We start from the raw sequence: 18,422 nt of genomic DNA on the forward strand, positions 1-18,422 counted from the left end.
AGTGTCTAAACTAAAGGGAAAACTGTTTTACTCTATCTATACCTAGCTAGTCAGCCAAGGTCTACAGAGGACTGCTTTGGTTATCAAGGCCACATTTGAAAAGGAAAGAAGTTAAGAACATTCATAAAAAGAATCCATTGACAGCCAGATATACACAGTGAATAAATACAAAACAAAGTAAAAAGGATTCTGCAGTAAGCAGATTCCAGGTATCAGAAGGGTAGGAAATGAATACTAGGCCTTGGGAAACACATCCTAGGATAAAACCTGAAGTTAACCCTCTGCTCCAATTAACTTCTGCAGGCTTCCTGGAAGACATGAGCCTCCAGAAATATACAGATTCTGGCAACCAAACATCTTTGGTTAGGGGAATCTTTCTCCTGGGCTTCCAGAAAAAAAGCCAAAACAGTTTAAGTGGTCATTTCCTCCCATTAATCCTCTTCTCCCATTCTGTTCCTTCATGATTTCTCACCACCCTCTCTGCTCTGCCGATCTGAAACAGAGGAACCAAGAACTAAAATAGGGAAATGAGAGGAAGAGGCATTTGGGGACTGTGATACATGTGGAATCTGGGAGAGTCCTCAAGTCCCCAAGTCATTGCTAGATAAACAGCCAAGCTCCCTGCTGCCTCTGGCTGAGCTGTAACTTGGGTGAAGTTACTTCTGCTTTGGACTCACTTAACCTTTAATCTGGGGATTCCCAATCATGTTACTGACATTAATTATTCTATCCCACAACAACTGTAGGTTGATGGGAAAAATAAACCAAAACACAAAATCTTCCTAGCTATGGAGTCCCATGTGGAAACATGCAAATAAACTCAATGTTTATTCTTTTAATAGCTTATCTTCACCTTACTAAAGGGGAAACAAGTCATAAAAAGGTGTAAATAAGGTGATTTCACATATGCTTTTCAGTCTTTGGCTTCATCAAAATCAATAATGTTTTAAAATTTTTCTTCCTAGAAATCCTTATAAATTTAGAATCTTGAGACGTGGTCATTTTATACACGGAGAAACTGAGACCTGGAGTAATTAAAATGTATCACACCAAACCCAGTCTCATAAAATAATGCCTAGGTGAGAAAACCAAAAGCACTAACTTTCAGGACAAAATGTTCATAATGGATTCCTACCCAAGTCTGAAACATTGAATCCACTTAAAGTCTGTGAAATAATGTGGCAACTGCTGTCAAGCTGAAGTTCTTGATAGCAAGAACAAGTCCAGTATGGTAGCACTAGTAATTATGATCCTTGACCTTTGCAAAGGGTTTCATGGTTTACAAGAGGTCTACAGCCACTATTATTCTCTTAAACAAGGACATTAGTTGTAGGTCTTTTAGATACAAGGACATGGGAATTCAGGGGAGTTTATTGGCTTGTCAGAGAACAGAGTTACCAGGGTCAAAACTGGGCCTGAAACTCAGGTTCTCTAAATCCAAGTTCAGTAAGAACACACTTTGGAGGAAAGAGACTACGTGCCTTTTCTTGAGAAACTTGGAGGACGCTGAGAGGGGAAGAAGTCTCCTTGGCAAATGACAGCACAGAAAGAAACTGTCATCATTAGGTATTACAAATGGTGACACAGAATTGCTGTGGGCACTGTTGCTACTGTGGATCTAACCTGGTTGTCCTGCAATCTAAGACAAACACACTAGGAAGAACAAATATGTACATGACATACAGATGATAGAATAAGAACAGTCAACTCCTACAAGAATAGACAGGAAAACGTTGATATCATACACATAACCAGGTAGGTTTGGGGTGTGGAGAACATAAGTGCATAAACGAAAAGGGGAGCAATAAAGAAGCACAAGTCAGAGAAGCCAGAGACACACACCCTGATCCAGGAAAGGTTTTTGGAGGGGGAGGGGACCAATTTCAGCAGCTACTCCTCTTTTTTCTCTTCTCTTCCTTTTTTTACCTTAAGAAGTGGAGTAGCTGTGTTGAGGTGAGAGTAGACTGTGAGATTTGCAAAAGAAACATCCTAGGCCAAAAACAGCAAACTTTTAAGAGCTCTCAATGATACAAACAGCTGCTGCTGTACACATGCCAGAGGTTCACCACAACTGTCCTAAACATTTGGAACAACTATAAAAATGGGTGGGAAGGGACAAGAGGGCAATGTCAATGGACAAAGAGGGCTTTGAACAAGTGGAAATTTAAGGGTGGTTACAACCTGTCTTGACTCCTAGGCTGTGTCTAAGTGTTTCCACCCCTGTGCTTTCAAAGGCACATATTCCTCCCATTTCAAAGACACAAAGAATCTCCCATCCATGAAACCCTGTTTGCTGCACATGGAAAAGGCAATGGTCCACGGTGACAGAGAAAGTGGACAGGGATTTCAGGAAAGGTAAGAAGTTCCCAGTCATGCCAAGCTACCCAGGTTCTACCACCATAGGAGAGGTTTCCAGCTTACAGCTCATTTACCCAGAAGGAAGGGAAGTTCCAATTTGCTTTATCAAACCCAAATTTACCTGTTGAGTTTCAGACCAGCACTTAAATTCTTAACGTAAGAACACGGTTGACTTCTGCTGAGATATAAACATTTCCCAATATATCAATTCAGACACCAGCCAAGTAGAGAGATCTGTTTATCTCTGTTAATTGTGTTTACTCTTAAGCCATCCTTTGTGGCCCTAATTAGAGCACTAGCAGCAGAGAACCATGAGGAAGGTAGGCTGAGTAAAACCACACTAAGTCCTTATACGCTGGTTTTTGGCTCTTTGAAGAACACAGGGTCCTTGGAGCTACCAGTGCTGGCTCTAACCATGACCATTTAGGCCATAAGCCAAAAAAGATTAGCAGTTCCAGACTTTCCCAGGGAGCTGCTCATTCCATTTCTGTGCATCTTGGTTTCCGACTTGACACAAATACTAAGATTTGTATGGGTGGTATGAGAATTTGAGGATTCTCGTGATTATTTTTGCCAACATTTACTCATCTGTCACATCTACACAATATGGCTTTTTTCTGCTCTAAACTTCTACATGTGTCAACACAGTTAATACAAGATACCTAGAGTCTATGATAGAATGAGATAACTATCAATACCTACAGGTATCTCACATTAAGTAGATTCCATAGCTACAGATGAGGAACTAACACAGGAGCAACAAAGGTAACAAAGCTGGTAATCAAAGAATGAGGACCTAAATATAATCACCATTTATGTAAATCCCAGTTTTTGGCCCATTCAAGCAACATCTGACATTTGTATTTAAGACTTTGTTCTAGGTACTGCAGAGAATACAAGATATTCTATATTCAAAAGTCTCGTGGATTATTTGCATATATCAGTAATCCTCTCTCTGGCCCTTAAATGTTAGCTTATAGAAAAGACTGTATCACCAATGCTGTTCTCCTATTTTAAACACATAAAGCAACTTCAGGCCAAAAGATAGTAACTTACTAGTCACTTTATCAACACCTAAAGAATGGCTGGCAGCATACCCATGATTGCAAGTCAGTTTTGTTTTTTGTTTTGGTACCGGGAATCAAACTCACAACTGTGCGCTTGCTAAATCCGCCCGGCCCAGCAAGTCAGCTTTTCTCACAACTAATGATGTTTGTTTTCTACGTGACAGACAGGATGAAAAAATACTATTAGGGCAATGGCACAAAGTTTTGATTACAACTGATGGTCAATTTTCCTTCAATCTCACATCTCATCTCAACCTTCCCCATGCCTGTTATCCAATTTAACCTTTACTAAACCTCTCCACTGAAAAGGACACCTCTCCGATGGATTTAGAGAAGTAGGGGTAAAACTTTATGATAAAATCGAAAGGCAGATCTTCTATTACTAAGCCTTAAAGGTAGAAAAAGTAAGTTAAGTATTCAAGAAGGAACAAAAGATAACCGAAATGAGAGACGTGCTCATATGACTTAAGAAAAGCGAATTGCTAGACTCTTGGATCAGGACAAATTCAGATTTAAATGCAGAGTGCTCGCGCGGGCAAGGAAGCGATGCTACCTCCGGGTTTGACAAAACCACGTGCAACAAAGAAGGCTAGGGTACCCTCCCTAAGTGTGTGAAAGGGTCCTCAGGGAGAAAGGCCGCCGCTTTCCAGTCTGTGAGTCTTCCCTTCTGCGGCAAGGGCCTCCTCGAGGAAGGCCGCAAAGCCCTTGCCCGCGAGCCTTGGTCCGCTCTCCCAGAAGCTGAGCTCTTCCCGGGGGTCTGCGAGGGTCCAGCCCGCAGGGAACGCCTCACCACGCCTAAACACCCGGCAATCCTACCCGTCCCATACTACCCAGCGCGCTCCACCAGCCAGGTCCGGCCTCTGTGCAGGACGAACCCGCGAGCGTGCGTGACGTGCCCCCGCAGCGTGACGCATGCGCTACTAGCGTGGGGGGGGGGGGTGCGGGGCGCGCGGCGTGCAGAAGCGCAGGGCGGAGTGCGGGCGGAAGTCGGTGTCTGCGGAGAAGAGAAAGGAAAGACAGCCGCGGTGAGGCGCGGCGAGACTGGGATCCGGCTGGGGGCGCCGCCTCCTCCCCACCCTCACTGGAGGATGGAAGTGACGACAGCACAGCAGAGGTCACTTCCTGCTGGGGTGGATGAGGAGGAGCTGGAGACGCCGCGGAGGAGACCCGACCGAGCACGGATCGAGCCGGGCAGCGGTGAGTCCCCGCCTGGACCGGCCGCCCGGCCTCGGGGCAGCCGCCAGGACCCCGACGTGGATGACATTCTGAGCTCCTGCCGCCCGCGGGCTGGGCTTCATCCGCTACGGAGGGCGGGGGCCGCGTCTACGGGACAGGAACCCGGGCGGCGTCTTGCGGGGGCCCGGCGGAGCCCGCGGCAGGCCCGGCAGGAGGCAAAGGCGGCGAAACCCCGGGACTGGCGCGGGCTCCACCGCGCCTGACTGTGCACGTTCCGCTCTCGGGGAAGGGTCGCGCCTCGAGAAAGGGCAGGGGCGAGGCGTGCAGAGAGTCGGGGATCCCTGTTTGGATAGCGAGTCCTCTGCGTGAATTGTGGAAACCCCGCAGGCACCCCAAGACTTCTGAGGGAGCTCTGGGGACGGGGAGTATCCACAGAGGGCTTCTAGGTCAGATCGTCGCTGCGGCGAGTTGAAGGGTATTCCTGTGGTGGGGGAAAGCCCCCCGCAACCTGGCAGAGCAAGCTAGGAATTCAGGTCCTGGGTAGCTTCCTGGAGCTGTGGGCAAATGAGTGTTTTTCCTCTCTTATTGTCACGGAAATGACAAGAAGAGCCTGTCTCAGCCCTGGTGCCTTGTATATTTTGTGTGTGTGTGTGTGTGTGTGTGTGTGTGTGTGTGTGTGTGTGTGTGAGAGAGAGAGAGAGAGAGAGAGAGAGAGAGAGACAGGCAGACACACAGACTGTGCGACTATATGTTTGTTTGTTTTCGCCTTCGAGTTACTTATCTTCTCAACTTCTGATAGTTTTGAAGACTGAAACTTACTGGTCTCCTGTATGTACACAGTGAGAAAGAAAATTCAAAGACTCTGGAGGAATCCTAGGTTAGATGATACTTCCAAGATTAGGAATTTGTCCCCTCCCTACCCTGAAGCCACTGAGGTACCTACATTCCCTCCAGCATCCTGCCGATGTGGATGTGGGTGCTGTGGGCTGTCCTCTAGCCTGGGGAGCAATGAGGGTAGATCTGCCCACTCTACCCCCATCACGCTCTGACAGTTACACACACACACACACACACACACACACACACACGTACGTATCTTTAATGAATGACTGACACAAAGCTGTTTGCTTCTGGAAATTTATCAAGGAACCCTAAATATGAATGGATGAATTTAATCATAGCAAGACTCCCTCGTCTGGTAGGCCAAAGGGCTCCAGAAATTTATACCTGACCCCTCACCCCATTAAATGGATAACATGTGAAGTTTTTCTCAAAAAAAAAAAAAAAGTTTTGTGTCTTATATAGAATGACTGTAGATACAGTATTTTTTCTCATGTCCTACAGTATTGGGAGGGGAGATTTTCTGACTAGGAAAATCCCATATCACATAATTCAGTAAAATAAAATCATGTCTATTCTTGAGTGGAAATCATATCGATTTGGATTTTTTTTTTCTGGCTTCTTTAAGCTGGTACATCTGGGTGAACTGTGTATTTTGGCATCTGGGCTTGTCTAGTAAGAGAAGGCAAACTGTTTGACTTGTTTTGGCTGCCTTTTGGACCTGTTTCACTGTACCCTTGCTTTTTTTCACATTTAAGGGTTGGTCAGGAGAAAGAAAGCAAATATTAAGAACAGTCTTTACACTTTGTGGTTTGAAGTCAGGTGAGAGATAATTACAGCTTTTGAAGCTGATGACCTGAGGACCATCATTTGATGACTTGGGAATTGGCAGTTTGGAGGTGACATATTTGAGAGAGAGAGGACTGTATAAGGAAGTAAAACTGGGGAAAGGTTATGCCAGAAAAACCTTGAGTATAATAAATAGTATCTTAAAGTAATCGTGTGGCTTGTATCTCTCAGCAGGAGGGCAAAAATGAAAGCAGGCTGTAGCATCGTGGAAAAGCCAGAAGGAGGTGGAGGTGAGCAGAAGTTAATTGTCTCTGATATGCCTGGAATGTCCCTGTGTTATTCCTGTCCTCTCCACTGAAGTTTTTTGCGCAAATGCTAGGCTATAACTGACAGCTTCTTGACTGAGCAAATCTCACTAAGACAGTTGTAAGCTTGTTTCCTATAGATGTGTATTTTACCTGTCTAATCAACACACCTTTATCCCACAGTTTAGAGGCTTGGTTTCCTGTCAGAGAGGTAGTTTCAACCTTGGCAGTAAGCAGTTTTCAGCTGTATTTTACTGAAACACTAACTTAACCTGTTTGTTCTCTTTGGAACTTCACACCCTTAGAGAAAACGGGTGTGAGAGTTGGGAACATGGCTTGGTGATACAGCACTTGCCTAGCATGTGAAAGGCTCTGACTTCAACACTCAGAATGATCTCAGGGAAGGGGAAGATATGAATGAAATTTAGTGATGTATGAAAGAGTAAGCAATTAAGACGCCTGGGCACTGCTGCCCAGCTCTATGAGATTGCCACAGAGATGGTTTAACTCCTGTCCTTTTCTCCCCAGTTGTGGTTAGCCCCGGCTGATTAAAAGGGCATTTGTGGCATGTTTGCAAAGCACTCTTAAGTGTCTCTAAGCAGTGGAATGTGAAGTTGAGGGTGCTGGTGTGTATGCACCTTGCTCCTGACTACTTTGATCTTGCCCTTTTCACATTAAAGGGTATCAGTTTCCTGACTGGGCCTACAAAACAGAGTCCTCCCCAGGCTCCCGGCAGATTCAGCTGTGGCACTTCATCCTGGAGCTGCTGCAAAAGGAAGAGTTCCGCCATGTCATCGCCTGGCAGCAGGGAGAGTATGGGGAGTTTGTCATCAAGGATCCAGATGAGGTGGCCCGCCTCTGGGGCCGCAGGAAATGCAAACCACAGATGAATTATGACAAGCTCAGCCGGGCCCTCAGGTGAGGGAAAGGATTCCTCGACCTATGGTGTTAACAGATTAGAAGAAAACTACACAGTTTGGTAAATGTTAGATTAAAAGGGTATTAGGTGATGAGACTACACTGAGTGAATAATATGTAGTTATAAAGTGGCAGTTGAAGAGCTGTTGGATTCTGGTAGCACAGACACAGAAGAAGAAAAGGCATATCTTCGGTTACATGTAGGAGGGAATTCCAGTGTGGCTGGAATTGTGGCTGGTACTGAGTCCTGACAGACAGCTGACTGTGCTCTGCAGTAGGCGAGAGTATATGGTGAAACAGGGCTTGGGGCTCATTTATAATCCAGAGGGTTCATGTACACTTTCCTACATGTAGAACTTCCTTGGGAGTTTATTAAAATTTTTCTTACTTGGGTTTCCCTGGCAGAAGCTAGAAAAGGATGAAGCAAGCACAGGAAAAGAGCTTTCCAAATGGTACTGAGAAGCTACTCCAGAACATTATCTGTGAGCTTAGTTGTCAGTCCATGGGTTGCTTCATCATGTCTAAAAATTGATCACCATGAGTTTCCTCAAGTTGTCTTTTCCCTTTGTCAGTCTTTAAATTTCATAACCCTTTAGTTCACGAGGGCTAGTAGATACTTTGTGACCTGTCTGTTTAGCAGAAGCCAGGCCTAAGATTCTGGATTCATCAGATTTCCCTGCCTTTCTTCATTCTTAGTGACCCTAAGTGTAAAATTTGTGCAGTATTTTGCTGGAACCTCCCACCTCCCTTTGAATCTTTAAAGTAACCAGTCTGATTACCATTTTCCAGATCATGATATGCCATTGTCTTCTGGCCACTATAAAACAGTTCTGCATTCCTTTGTTTACGTCTTGCACATCAGTTCTCCTGGTAGACTTGTCTGTCTCTACTTGGGCAAAACTGAAAGAAACGAGGCAGTTAGTGACAGAGTAGGAAGGAAGTGGACTATAGAATTGAAATTGTAAAAAGGAAAAAAAAATTGGCAGAGGTAGGGTAGGTGTTTAGGATCTTAAAGCAGAAGTGTCTTTGTAGAACTCTAGCCAAAGACTAGAGAGCCTAACTAAAAATCGAATGAAGAAAGTAAGCTCTCAGCCCTAACCTGGTAAGCAGGCTGCAAAAAAAAAAAAAAAAAAATAGTAGTGATGTTTGCAAGTGATACTTAAAGCAAGAATTGTTGGTCTTACTGATTACCTAAGTATACCAAAGACTCAGTGGCTAGAAGATAGATTGACATGTATTCTATTTTTACAGATACTATTACAACAAGAGGATCCTTCATAAAACAAAAGGGAAAAGGTTTACTTACAAATTTAATTTTAACAAGCTGGTGATGCCCAACTACCCATTTATCAACATTCGATCAGGTGGTAAGTTTCAAACTCCTTTGGTTAAGAGTGAAATTTGATTTTAATAATTTTAATGATCTGATGTAGCTCAGTGGTAAAATGTTTACTTAGCACGATTAAGATCCTTAGTTCAATTCCTAGCACACAAAAAGAAAGAGAAGAAACTTGGGGATGAAAAGAATTTTAAAAAACCAAATCTAACTGAATTTGGGAGGTTGAAACAGGTCCTGATTACAAATTCAAACCCAGCTTGTGTAGCTTAAGGTGACTCTTATCACAAAAGGAACAGCTGTGGATGTAGCTCAGTTTGGAGGACCTGAGTTCAGTTTACAGTGTCACTAAAAAAAAATAAATAAATAAAACATGGGCTGTTTGAGAGGATTTAGAAACATGAAAGTAATGTGATCCTTTGAATTCTTGGTATTCTTCCTTGAGTCTTACTGTTTATCTCATAAAGAGAATAATAGACTATGTAATATCAAGACAGATTTTTAATTTATGTACCTGATTCCCTTTTCTACATATTTATTTGCAGTCTCCTATTAAACTGTTCTCGTTGGGGATGATGTTCCATAGCATTGTGTTGATTTGTAAGTTTTCAGGACTCAGTTTGAACTCTTTACCCTAGTAACTCTTCATAGATTAAGAACCTGTTTATACAAATACTTCCGATTTTCTATGAAACTACCAAGCTCTCCCTTATCAAGTGAATATCGTGAAAACCACAGCATCCTTGATCACAGAAGGGGAGATGGGTCACATGTTTGCAGTGAAAAGCAATGCCTTTGATCTATACCAGCAACTCCTCAGAGAACGAGACTCTGGGGTTACTTAGCCTTGGCTCCTTTTAAATTGCACAAGGGCTTCCCCTCTAGAGTCTGCGTTAAGCTTTCCATCGCAGCTCTTCACTGAGACTTTAGCTTTGGCTGGCTCTCTCTCTCTCTCAAGGCTGTCACTTAAGTTTTATTATTCTGTGTAGGGTTTCTTGAAATGTGTTGAACCAAACTGACACAAATTTTTACCCTGGTAAAGGAAATAGATTGTATTTATTTTCTGACCAGTTTATCATGGCTGTCTTTGTGGCCTCAGTGTTAAAATAAAGAAAGCTTATCATGATTCTGTAGTAATACAGCTTTTCAGAGAAAAGTTTGAAGAAGGAAAAATTAGAGTGGGGGTGTGGCTGAGAGAGTACAATGCCAAGATCCATTGCAGATATGTAATTACTATACACAACAAGTTAGGGCAGTTTTAGTTTGACTGTGCTATCATTATAGTTCCATCTCTTCTTCTCTAGCCACTCCCTCCTGTCCCTGGGGCATGCATTTAAAAAAAAAGTCTTATTGGAATGCATCTTTCTTAATTACAACCTGTTTTCTTTCCTTGTGCCTGAGGGAGCGGCATTAGGAAATCAGACCTGTTCTAGCCACTGGAATCCTGTTTCCTGTATTTCCCATTCTCGCCCCTTCCCTGTGTCCCTATATAGATTGGGACTTTACATGGACATTGTAGCAACTTTGAAAAATGTGTTTGTGTTGTTCACCTGTTGTGCTACATCCAAAAATGCTTCACTGGTCTTGTTCCTCTATCTTTGACCCATGTTTTTCAAGTTTAAAAAAAACAAGACACTTGTACACCCTGAACTGGAGTTCAGGAGTCTAAGGAGTGGAGTAATGTAGTATTCCAAGGCAAGGGAGTCTAGACTGTTGATGTATCAAAAATCTCTCTTAAATCTGACTCTAGTGGTCTGGCACACATGTTGTGCTTGAAATCTGATCCCTAATAACCCCCAGATCTTAATCAGAAAGTGGAGAGGAAACACCTATATTTCTTTTGGGCACACGATTCAGTTCCTTACATCCCTAAATGCTGATAGCTCCAAAGAACTGTAGTCATTTGTTTATAAACAGCTTTTATTCACGTAGACCAAATGTTTAAGGTTAACTTTATGATGGCCATTATTGAACGTCCACCTAATTGTGGTATGTACTTTTTGCTTAGTGGTTTGGCAAGTTAACTAATCATTGGACCATCGTAGACCAGTAAGATGTGTGTCTTGATAATCATTTTATAAATGTTAAAATTAAGGATGAAGACTACAGAGATTGAGCAGGCTGGGTTGAATAGTTACCTGTTGAACAGTTTCTCAGGAAACAACTCTTGAGTTTGAACTGTTGAAATCCATCTCTTATTTACTAGGTCATACATTTCAGCCTCCATTAGGATTCATTAATTTGCTCAGCAGATAATGTGTGAAGCCCTGCAGACAAAAAGATAGGCAAGTCCTTTCCTCAAGGTACTTAGAAGTTAGAGGAGAGATAAGATATACTGTGCTAGGTTTAACACAATGTTAAGTGAGGTAGATGCTCTGACAGAGTAGAGCTGTGTGGATTTAGGTCTTGTCTCCATGGTTCCTCAATATGGTGCAACTGTTTCAGTCTTTTGTTTTTTAAAAGAAAGGAAATACATGTGTAATGGTAATATGTTTAAATAATACAGTTAAGGGTAGATATTCTCTTTTCCTCATAGTCATACTTACTGTTAATAATTTAAGGTAAAATACTTAACATTTGGATAGTGCTGAAAGTACTTATACATAGAGTAACATTTTTATCACTGAAACATTCTATAAAATACATTATTGAACATATTTTAATACTTCCTTACATTTGCATATGAAACATTAGGAAGATGCAGAGGATAACTAGTAAAAAATGGTTCTCTCTCAGTGAGAAGGGGCCAGGTAGACTAGCTCAGGGATGGATTTGAGACTTCTTGATCTTGTGCCTCCAGCTAGCCCTACCCATCTCTCCTCATTTTTTTTATTCTGGAAAGCTTCAAACCTACGAAAAAACTGGATTAAGAAGAGTGAACACCCACATATCTTCTGTGTGGATGTGTATAGTCACTAATGGTTTAACAGTGTTGCCACATTGCTTTATCTCTTTCTATTTATATATACTTTTTAAATCTTTGAGATTAAATTGCAGACGACATGGCACTGCACTCCTGTGTACCTCAGCTTGTATCTCCCAGGAACAAGGACATTCTTTTCCATAACCACAGCAACATTACCATACCCAGGAAGTTTAACATTGCTCTAATACTACTAGCTAGTATGTGATCTGTAGTCAATACATATCTTTGTAAATTTTGGTTTTTGAATTAAATTATTATCTAATAAAAATGTATTTTAACAATTACATCCAGTTTACTATGTCGCAACACTATAAAGACTTTATAGTATAAACTTCTATTCCTCATAACATTAGGATTGTTACTACCTGTTTTCCAAACAAGGAAACTAAGGCACAAAGAGGTAGCTAGTCCAGAGGTACACAATAAGGGCCAGGCTTGAAGCTAGGCAAAAGCCCTTGTTAATTCAACTTTTGCCAGAAAGTGAAAACTCCAGTTTCTAACTTGCACAAGCTACAGGATAGGAGGTGCCAGCCCTGAGATTCACACTCAGATTTTCCAGTCCTACCACTGGGAGATCATAGTGATTTCAAGAAGGAGGTCTTCTTTCAGAGCAATAGTATTCAAACCTTTGGGGAGCTAGGGCAAACTGAAAGTTCTACTGAGGAGTTTTATGAGAAACACCAGTTTGGGAAATATCTCTCTGGCAGTGTCAGTCACATGTACCCAGATATCCACATCTTGTATATCCCAACCAATCACTAGAGTCTGAGAATGACCATATTGCCAAAAACAGAAAGTGGTAGCTACTCAGGAGCAATTGTTAACCACACTAGCTTGTGCTGTTTTTCTTTACTCTCTTAGACCACCTTACTTTCACTGACTTCAGTTTTTCCTTTTTTTTTGTACTGGGAATCGAACTCAGGACCTCATGCTTGCCAGGCAGGTGCTATGCCACTGAGCCATATCTCAGCCCTTCCTAGTTCTTAACTATTTTTTCCTTCAAGTATTAAAAAAAAAAAAAAAGAAAAAAGGGAAAGAAAAAGAAAACCTTCTGACAGTATCATCATAGACCCTCTAATGCCTCCCAGGATCCCATTTGTCCACCATTCTTGGACCTTAGGAAGTTTGAGGGAAACTGAGAGTTTGTGAGCCTTTCAAAATAATATGTTTAGTACAGTGTTACTTTATGTTTAGAGCTTGAAGTTTTAGCACTTGCACAAGGGACAGGGAATAGGATTTTCTTCCAGCCTCCTTGGTGCTTGAAAGCAGAATCAGGATAGAAATCATTACAGGGAATTTATTAGGGAAATACAGATTTGGAGAGTTTGAAAAATATTTGAATCTCTGTGCAATATATCAAAAATGATAAGACACCATCCCCGGTACCGATAAAAAATGAGAAAGACAAAAAAAAAAAAAAAAAAAAGGAAAAAAAAAATGGTAAGACACCATAAGAACTAACCTAAACAAACATCATTTTTATTATTCATCTAGCCCATGTCCATATATGTGAGGTACAGGATCTTTGGCATTGAATGCATGCTATTTCCAGATTTTTTTATACATATGACTTAAATTATGAAAATAAGGAAGACTTTACAAAGTTGAAATTGAGACAGGTGATATGTGCACATTATTTAGAATTGAGAGAATGCTCTTCCGTCCATGCATTCATTCACCTAATTAATATTTATTGAGCACCTGACAAGTCATGAACTGCTGAGAAGATAGTGGTGAACCATATGAGGTCCCTGCCTTGTAAAGTGTATGTTTTAGAATACTGATAAACAAGTAAATGGTGTTATAGGCAGTAGAGACATTCTGGAGACACCCATGTTGGATAACCACTTAACTGAGTAGAAAAAGCTGAGCCACTGGTCACTAGGAAGATGGGAAACTGGGAGACTCAATCCTGTTGCTTCTCGTTGCCACTCAACATGGTGTCAGTAACATGATGATAGTGACCAGACCTCCAACATGGCTCTTGTCTTCCACCATCACAGGTGTGGTTCCTCAGAGTGCACCACCAGTGCCAACCGCATCCTCCCGCTTCCACTTCCCACCTTTGGATACCCACTCTCCAACCAGTGATGTGCAGCCAGCACGGTTCTCGGCCAGCTCCCTGACTGCATCTGGCCAGGAGTCCAACAATGGCACTGATAGGAAGATGGAACTTTCAGAGCTGGAGGATGGCCCCACTACTGACTGGCGCCGGGGTGTTGATCTCATGTCTTCCCGGAATGCAGTTGGAGGAGGAGGGATTGGTCACCAGAAACGCAAGCCTGACATAATGCTTCCTCTTTTCACGAGGCCAGGGATGTACCCTGACCCACACAGTCCTTTTGCTGTCTCTCCAATCCCTGGCCGAGGCAATGTCCTTAATGTCCCCATTTCACCAGCCCTTTCCCTGACTCCTACAATCTTCTCCTATAGCCCTTCACCAGGCCTGAGCCCTTTCACCAGCAGCAGTTGCTTCTCCTTCAACCCAGAGGAAATGAAACACTACCTTCATTCTCAAGCCTGTTCGGTGTTCAACTACCATCTGAGTCCTCGGACTTTTCCCCGTTACCCAGGGCTCATGGTTCCACCATTGCAATGCCAAATGCATCCTGAGGAGTCAACTCAGTTTTCTATCAAGCTGCAGCCTCCACCTGTGGGGCGTAAGAACCGGGAAAGGGTGGAGAACAGTGAGGACCCTGCACCTGTCTCTGCACCCACCATAGCACCTGTGCTACCACGAATTAAGATAGAGCCCACCCCTGCCACCTCTGAGAAGGAGGCCGAGAACCTCAGGCAGTCAGCCCGAGAGAGAGAGGAGCACTGTCAAGAGGGTGCAGTTCGGAGCAGGACCACAGAAGAGGGAGAAGGCACCGTCTTTGCCTGCCCCACCGCGCCACCCGCCTGGTCCTCCATACCCAGTAACGCCCAAAGCGAAGAACCTCTGGAGGTGACTGAAGACAGTGAGGACAGGTCTGGCAAAGAGCCCAGTGCTCCTGAGAAGAAAGAAGATGCTCTGATGCCCCCCAAGCTTCGGTTGAAACGGCGCTGGAATGATGACCCTGAAGCCCGGGAGCCACCAAGTAAGAATCGCAAGTTCCTCTGGAGTGGATCAGCACCCCAGGGCCTGGCAGCGGCAGCCGCTGATGCATAGAACTATAAGTGTATTGGGAGCTGTTTCTATTCTAATTAAATACATACATGTATTTATGTAGCAGAGCTGGGGGGAGGGGGGAGGGCATTAGACTGGTTTGAGCATTCTGGGGCATAGACTTGTATTTACGTTGGGGATAGAATGGATATCTTCTGTTGTAAATTAGGTGGGGTGTGAACACACTTTTTTCTTGGTGAGTAGGACACAGGGAGGTCATTGAACTGAAAGGGGAAAGAACCTGTTTCCTGTTTGAGGCTTAAACTTCCTGACAAGGAAACTCCTAGACAGCCCAGGTACTTTGCTCCTGTGGTAGTTCACGTTCTAGACTTTACTTTTATATTTATATATGAAAAGCCATTAATGAGTTTGTTTTGCTCTGAGAGAGATACATAAAAGAGAAAAGGTCATGGTTGGGAAGTTAACATTGAGAGGCCATTAAGGCTGTTTTGCCTGAAATGTTTCTTTATAATTATTTCAGGGGAGGAATAAGATTGTTTTGGTCCTTCTGGAGCAGGGGCTGTTCAGATGTTGGTCTTTTTTCTTGTTTTACTTTCTTCTTTCTTTTGTTGTTTGGTGTTTTTCTTTTCCTTAAAAAAAAAATGTCTGGACACAAGAGCATCCTGCTAATTAGAGCTGGGTGGGAAGACACAGGAGCTGCACCCTGGGCTGCAGGACTGAGCCAGGAAGCCTGCTACTTGTCCCTTGGACTTTTCACCTACTTCACCTACTAAGAAGCCATGAGGAGTTATAAACTCTTGTTCAGGGAAGAAAAGAGGGCAGGAGAAGGTAACCCAATGCCTTTAAAAACAAATGAAAAAAAAATGATCCTCATTTTTCCTTTTTCATTATGGGTTTGGAGAGCCAAACCAAATGTGACAGAGCAGGGTCATCGAGAGGCATGACAGTGTTGTTGAAGATGTCTGTCCATTGTGTCTGGTTCTCTTATCATTTTCTTAAGTCGAGCCTTAACTATGAACATACTTCAAGATGATACGGGTCTGTCAGTGCAAACCTGAACAGGGCATGAACAATTTTTCAGATAATCCTCGTATGCTGTGACATGGTTAAACTCCTAGCTGATACTCAGTCTTTCCCTTTTGATGTTACTGGGATAGATAGCAAAAGGGTAAGATTGTGGAAGCTATAGGCAAGTGAAACTGGGAAACACAGAAGGTACTGGGGGAACAAGTGGATATTTGTGGGTCCTGAAGGAAGAGATGGGAAGGAGACACAAAGACACCAAATGCCAAGAGGCCTGGTGTGAGTGAAAGGGGTGATATCCTATTATGAGGGTGCCATTTTTGCCATCTCCATTTGCCCATATTTTTCCAGCCTCCTGAATAATTGAGTATCTTGCACCACACTCCAGTTGACAAACAGCAAGGAATTGTTTCCTCTAGTAACTTCAAAGAAGTAAGTATTGATCTTATGTGAAGCAAAAGACTGGGATTAGGAGCAGAGAAAAGCAGCAGCCGCCACACTTCTGTGTATGTGCGTGTATACCTCCAAGTACATCGCGTGTGGAGACACCAGCTGTGGCTTAGATCTGTGTAGCAGCAGTGCAGTAAGAAGAGAAGTAAATCAGTTGAGGGCAAGCGGAGGCATGAGAGTGGTGTCTAGGAATTAAAGAAATTCTTGGCTTCAGCTTGGCTTACGAGCACTCTAATATTTGAAGGTTATCCTCTAGTAGTGGGAGTAGTTTTTGACTTTAGTTTTAATTGGTTGGAGTGCATGCATGAGAGAAGGACTCAGGAAGGTGAGCAGGTGAGAGACACTGGGTGGCCTGGAATGACTTGAGTCCATTGTGCTATTTCTTGGCAGGTGTCCTCCCCCTTGTCAGATCCAAATTCCATGAGTGACTCCTTTTCCCCAGGAAAGGGACTGAGACAGTGTTCCGTAAAGACTCAGGCTTGGGTCAGGCTGCAAAGGGCTTCCCAGGTAGGCTGCCTTTGGTTTTTGTGGTTCTGTCAGTTTCCTTTTCTGCACCTGACTTACCTCTGTATTGAAAAGCAAGCCTGGCAGGTTGAGGAGGGCTCTCTGCTTGGCATTGCCCGATCTAACCAGGGAGACCAGCTGGCCACCCGCTGCCCTCTACAGGGCAGGGCCAGCAGGTGTCGGTATGAACTCAGGAATAGAAACACGAGGCCTTTAAAATAAGAGGAAGAGAAATTCATGATGCATACCTGTAACCCCTAGAACACAAGTGCCAGAATAAATTCCTGGATGCTGCTTCTGTTTGAACAAAAAAAGTCACTGCTTTTACACTTGAAAAAATACTCAAAAAATGTTCAATCCCATGAAAAATGTTTTTTGGCTTTAAGAAATTGTTTGGTTTGTAACTTTTTCCTTTGATTGCCATTCCACCAGTGTCAGTTGATTTGCACCACACACTCAGGTGGGGTTGGGAGGAGGGTCTTCACACAGAGCCACACTTGGGCTTGCTCAGGAAGTAGACCAGGGCATGTGGAGATCCCTTGATACTTTCTGGGGCAAAAGAGAGTTTTTCTTCCTCCAACTTACTCCTAGCAGCACCTGTCACTTGGCACAAAACCAGGCCTTCCTCTTCCGTGAGCATCTTGTCACTGTCCAAGGGCAGGTAGAGGGCAAAGTGGACCTACTTTGTCTCCCACATTTTTTCCAAATTTTGCTGTGCCAAATGCTTTAATACTTTACAAATATAAATCTATTGACATTTCTTTAATCAAGAACTTGTTCATGTAAAAGGTTTGCTTTTTTTAGCTATAGAAAAGAAAACAGCAGAGATCTCAATGGCATCCAGCCTTGCTGAGCTCACCTTTTCTCCTAAAGGATGGGTAGGAGCGAAATACAGTTCACCAAGTTCATTCACCCTGGTTGTCAGACCGTACTGCATTAAACCCAGCTCACTACTTTAGGGAAGGACTGCACCCTAGTGACCTGTGGGCCAAGAAACCTTCAGAAGCATTAAAAATACCACTTCTCACCAGGTGGTTCAAATCAGTTGGCTGTTTGTCCCTTGTTTATTTATTCCATAATTATGTTTGTGCTTTTTGTTTTGTAAGCAGTAATGGAACATAGTTTTATGTGGTTGAAAAGAAACTTTGATTCAGTCTTTCAAAAACTGTTCCATTTTTAGTTTCTTCTTGGGGGGGGAAGTTAATTTGTTTTTAAATATTTAGGCATTCTTTGAATTATAAAATTGTGATGCAGGGATTTCTGAGTCAGACATTCATATGTGAAAGAGGACTTTGCTAATTATCCGCTTCAGCAGAGTAGTGTGTATATGTACATAAAATGTAAGTAATCTTAACTCCTTGTGCAGTGCCTTTTAGATGTTCTGCTTTCTATAAAGTCTTCAAAATTTTGCATATATATTATATATATGATGTAATGTTATAGAAATATATGTATAATATACATATTTTTTTCCAGGGGTATCTGATAGCTCTGTATTTTGTTATGGAAGTTGAAAGAAAAAAGTATTTTACCTCAGAAATTAAAGTTAAATAAAAAAGAAAAAAGTACTTTTAAGTAACGTTTGCCAAGTGTTGGTTTTGTTCATCACACCATGTGCTAG

At 42.8% G+C, this 18,422-nt stretch overlaps 1 protein-coding gene across 2 annotated transcripts; it reads left to right on the forward strand.

Moving 5' to 3' along the window:
* Positions 1 to 4,409: 4,409 nt before the first annotated feature.
* Etv3 (ETS variant transcription factor 3) lies at positions 4,410 to 18,376 on the forward strand. Of its 2 annotated transcripts, none has more exons than XM_005006191.3 (5): positions 4,410 to 4,622; positions 6,462 to 6,520; positions 7,216 to 7,453; positions 8,705 to 8,820; positions 13,719 to 18,376. In XM_005006191.3, exons 2-5 carry the CDS (start codon positions 6,475 to 6,477, stop codon positions 14,864 to 14,866), a joined length of 1,548 nt encoding a protein of 515 aa, XP_005006248.1. In that variant the 5' UTR covers positions 4,410 to 4,622; positions 6,462 to 6,474; the 3' UTR covers positions 14,867 to 18,376. The 2 variants fall into 2 exon arrangements, with proteins under 2 accessions (XP_005006248.1, XP_003475692.1); XM_003475644.4 differs by having other exon boundaries at positions 6,465 to 6,520.
* The last annotated feature ends 46 nt before the right edge of the window (positions 18,377 to 18,422 follow it).

The sequence above is a fragment of the Cavia porcellus genome, unplaced genomic scaffold (assembly GCF_034190915.1).
Source record: "Cavia porcellus strain 051 isolate PalLab524CR breed Dunkin Hartley unplaced genomic scaffold, mCavPor4.1 scaffold_6, whole genome shotgun sequence".
Lineage (NCBI taxonomy): Eukaryota > Metazoa > Chordata > Mammalia > Rodentia > Caviidae > Cavia > Cavia porcellus.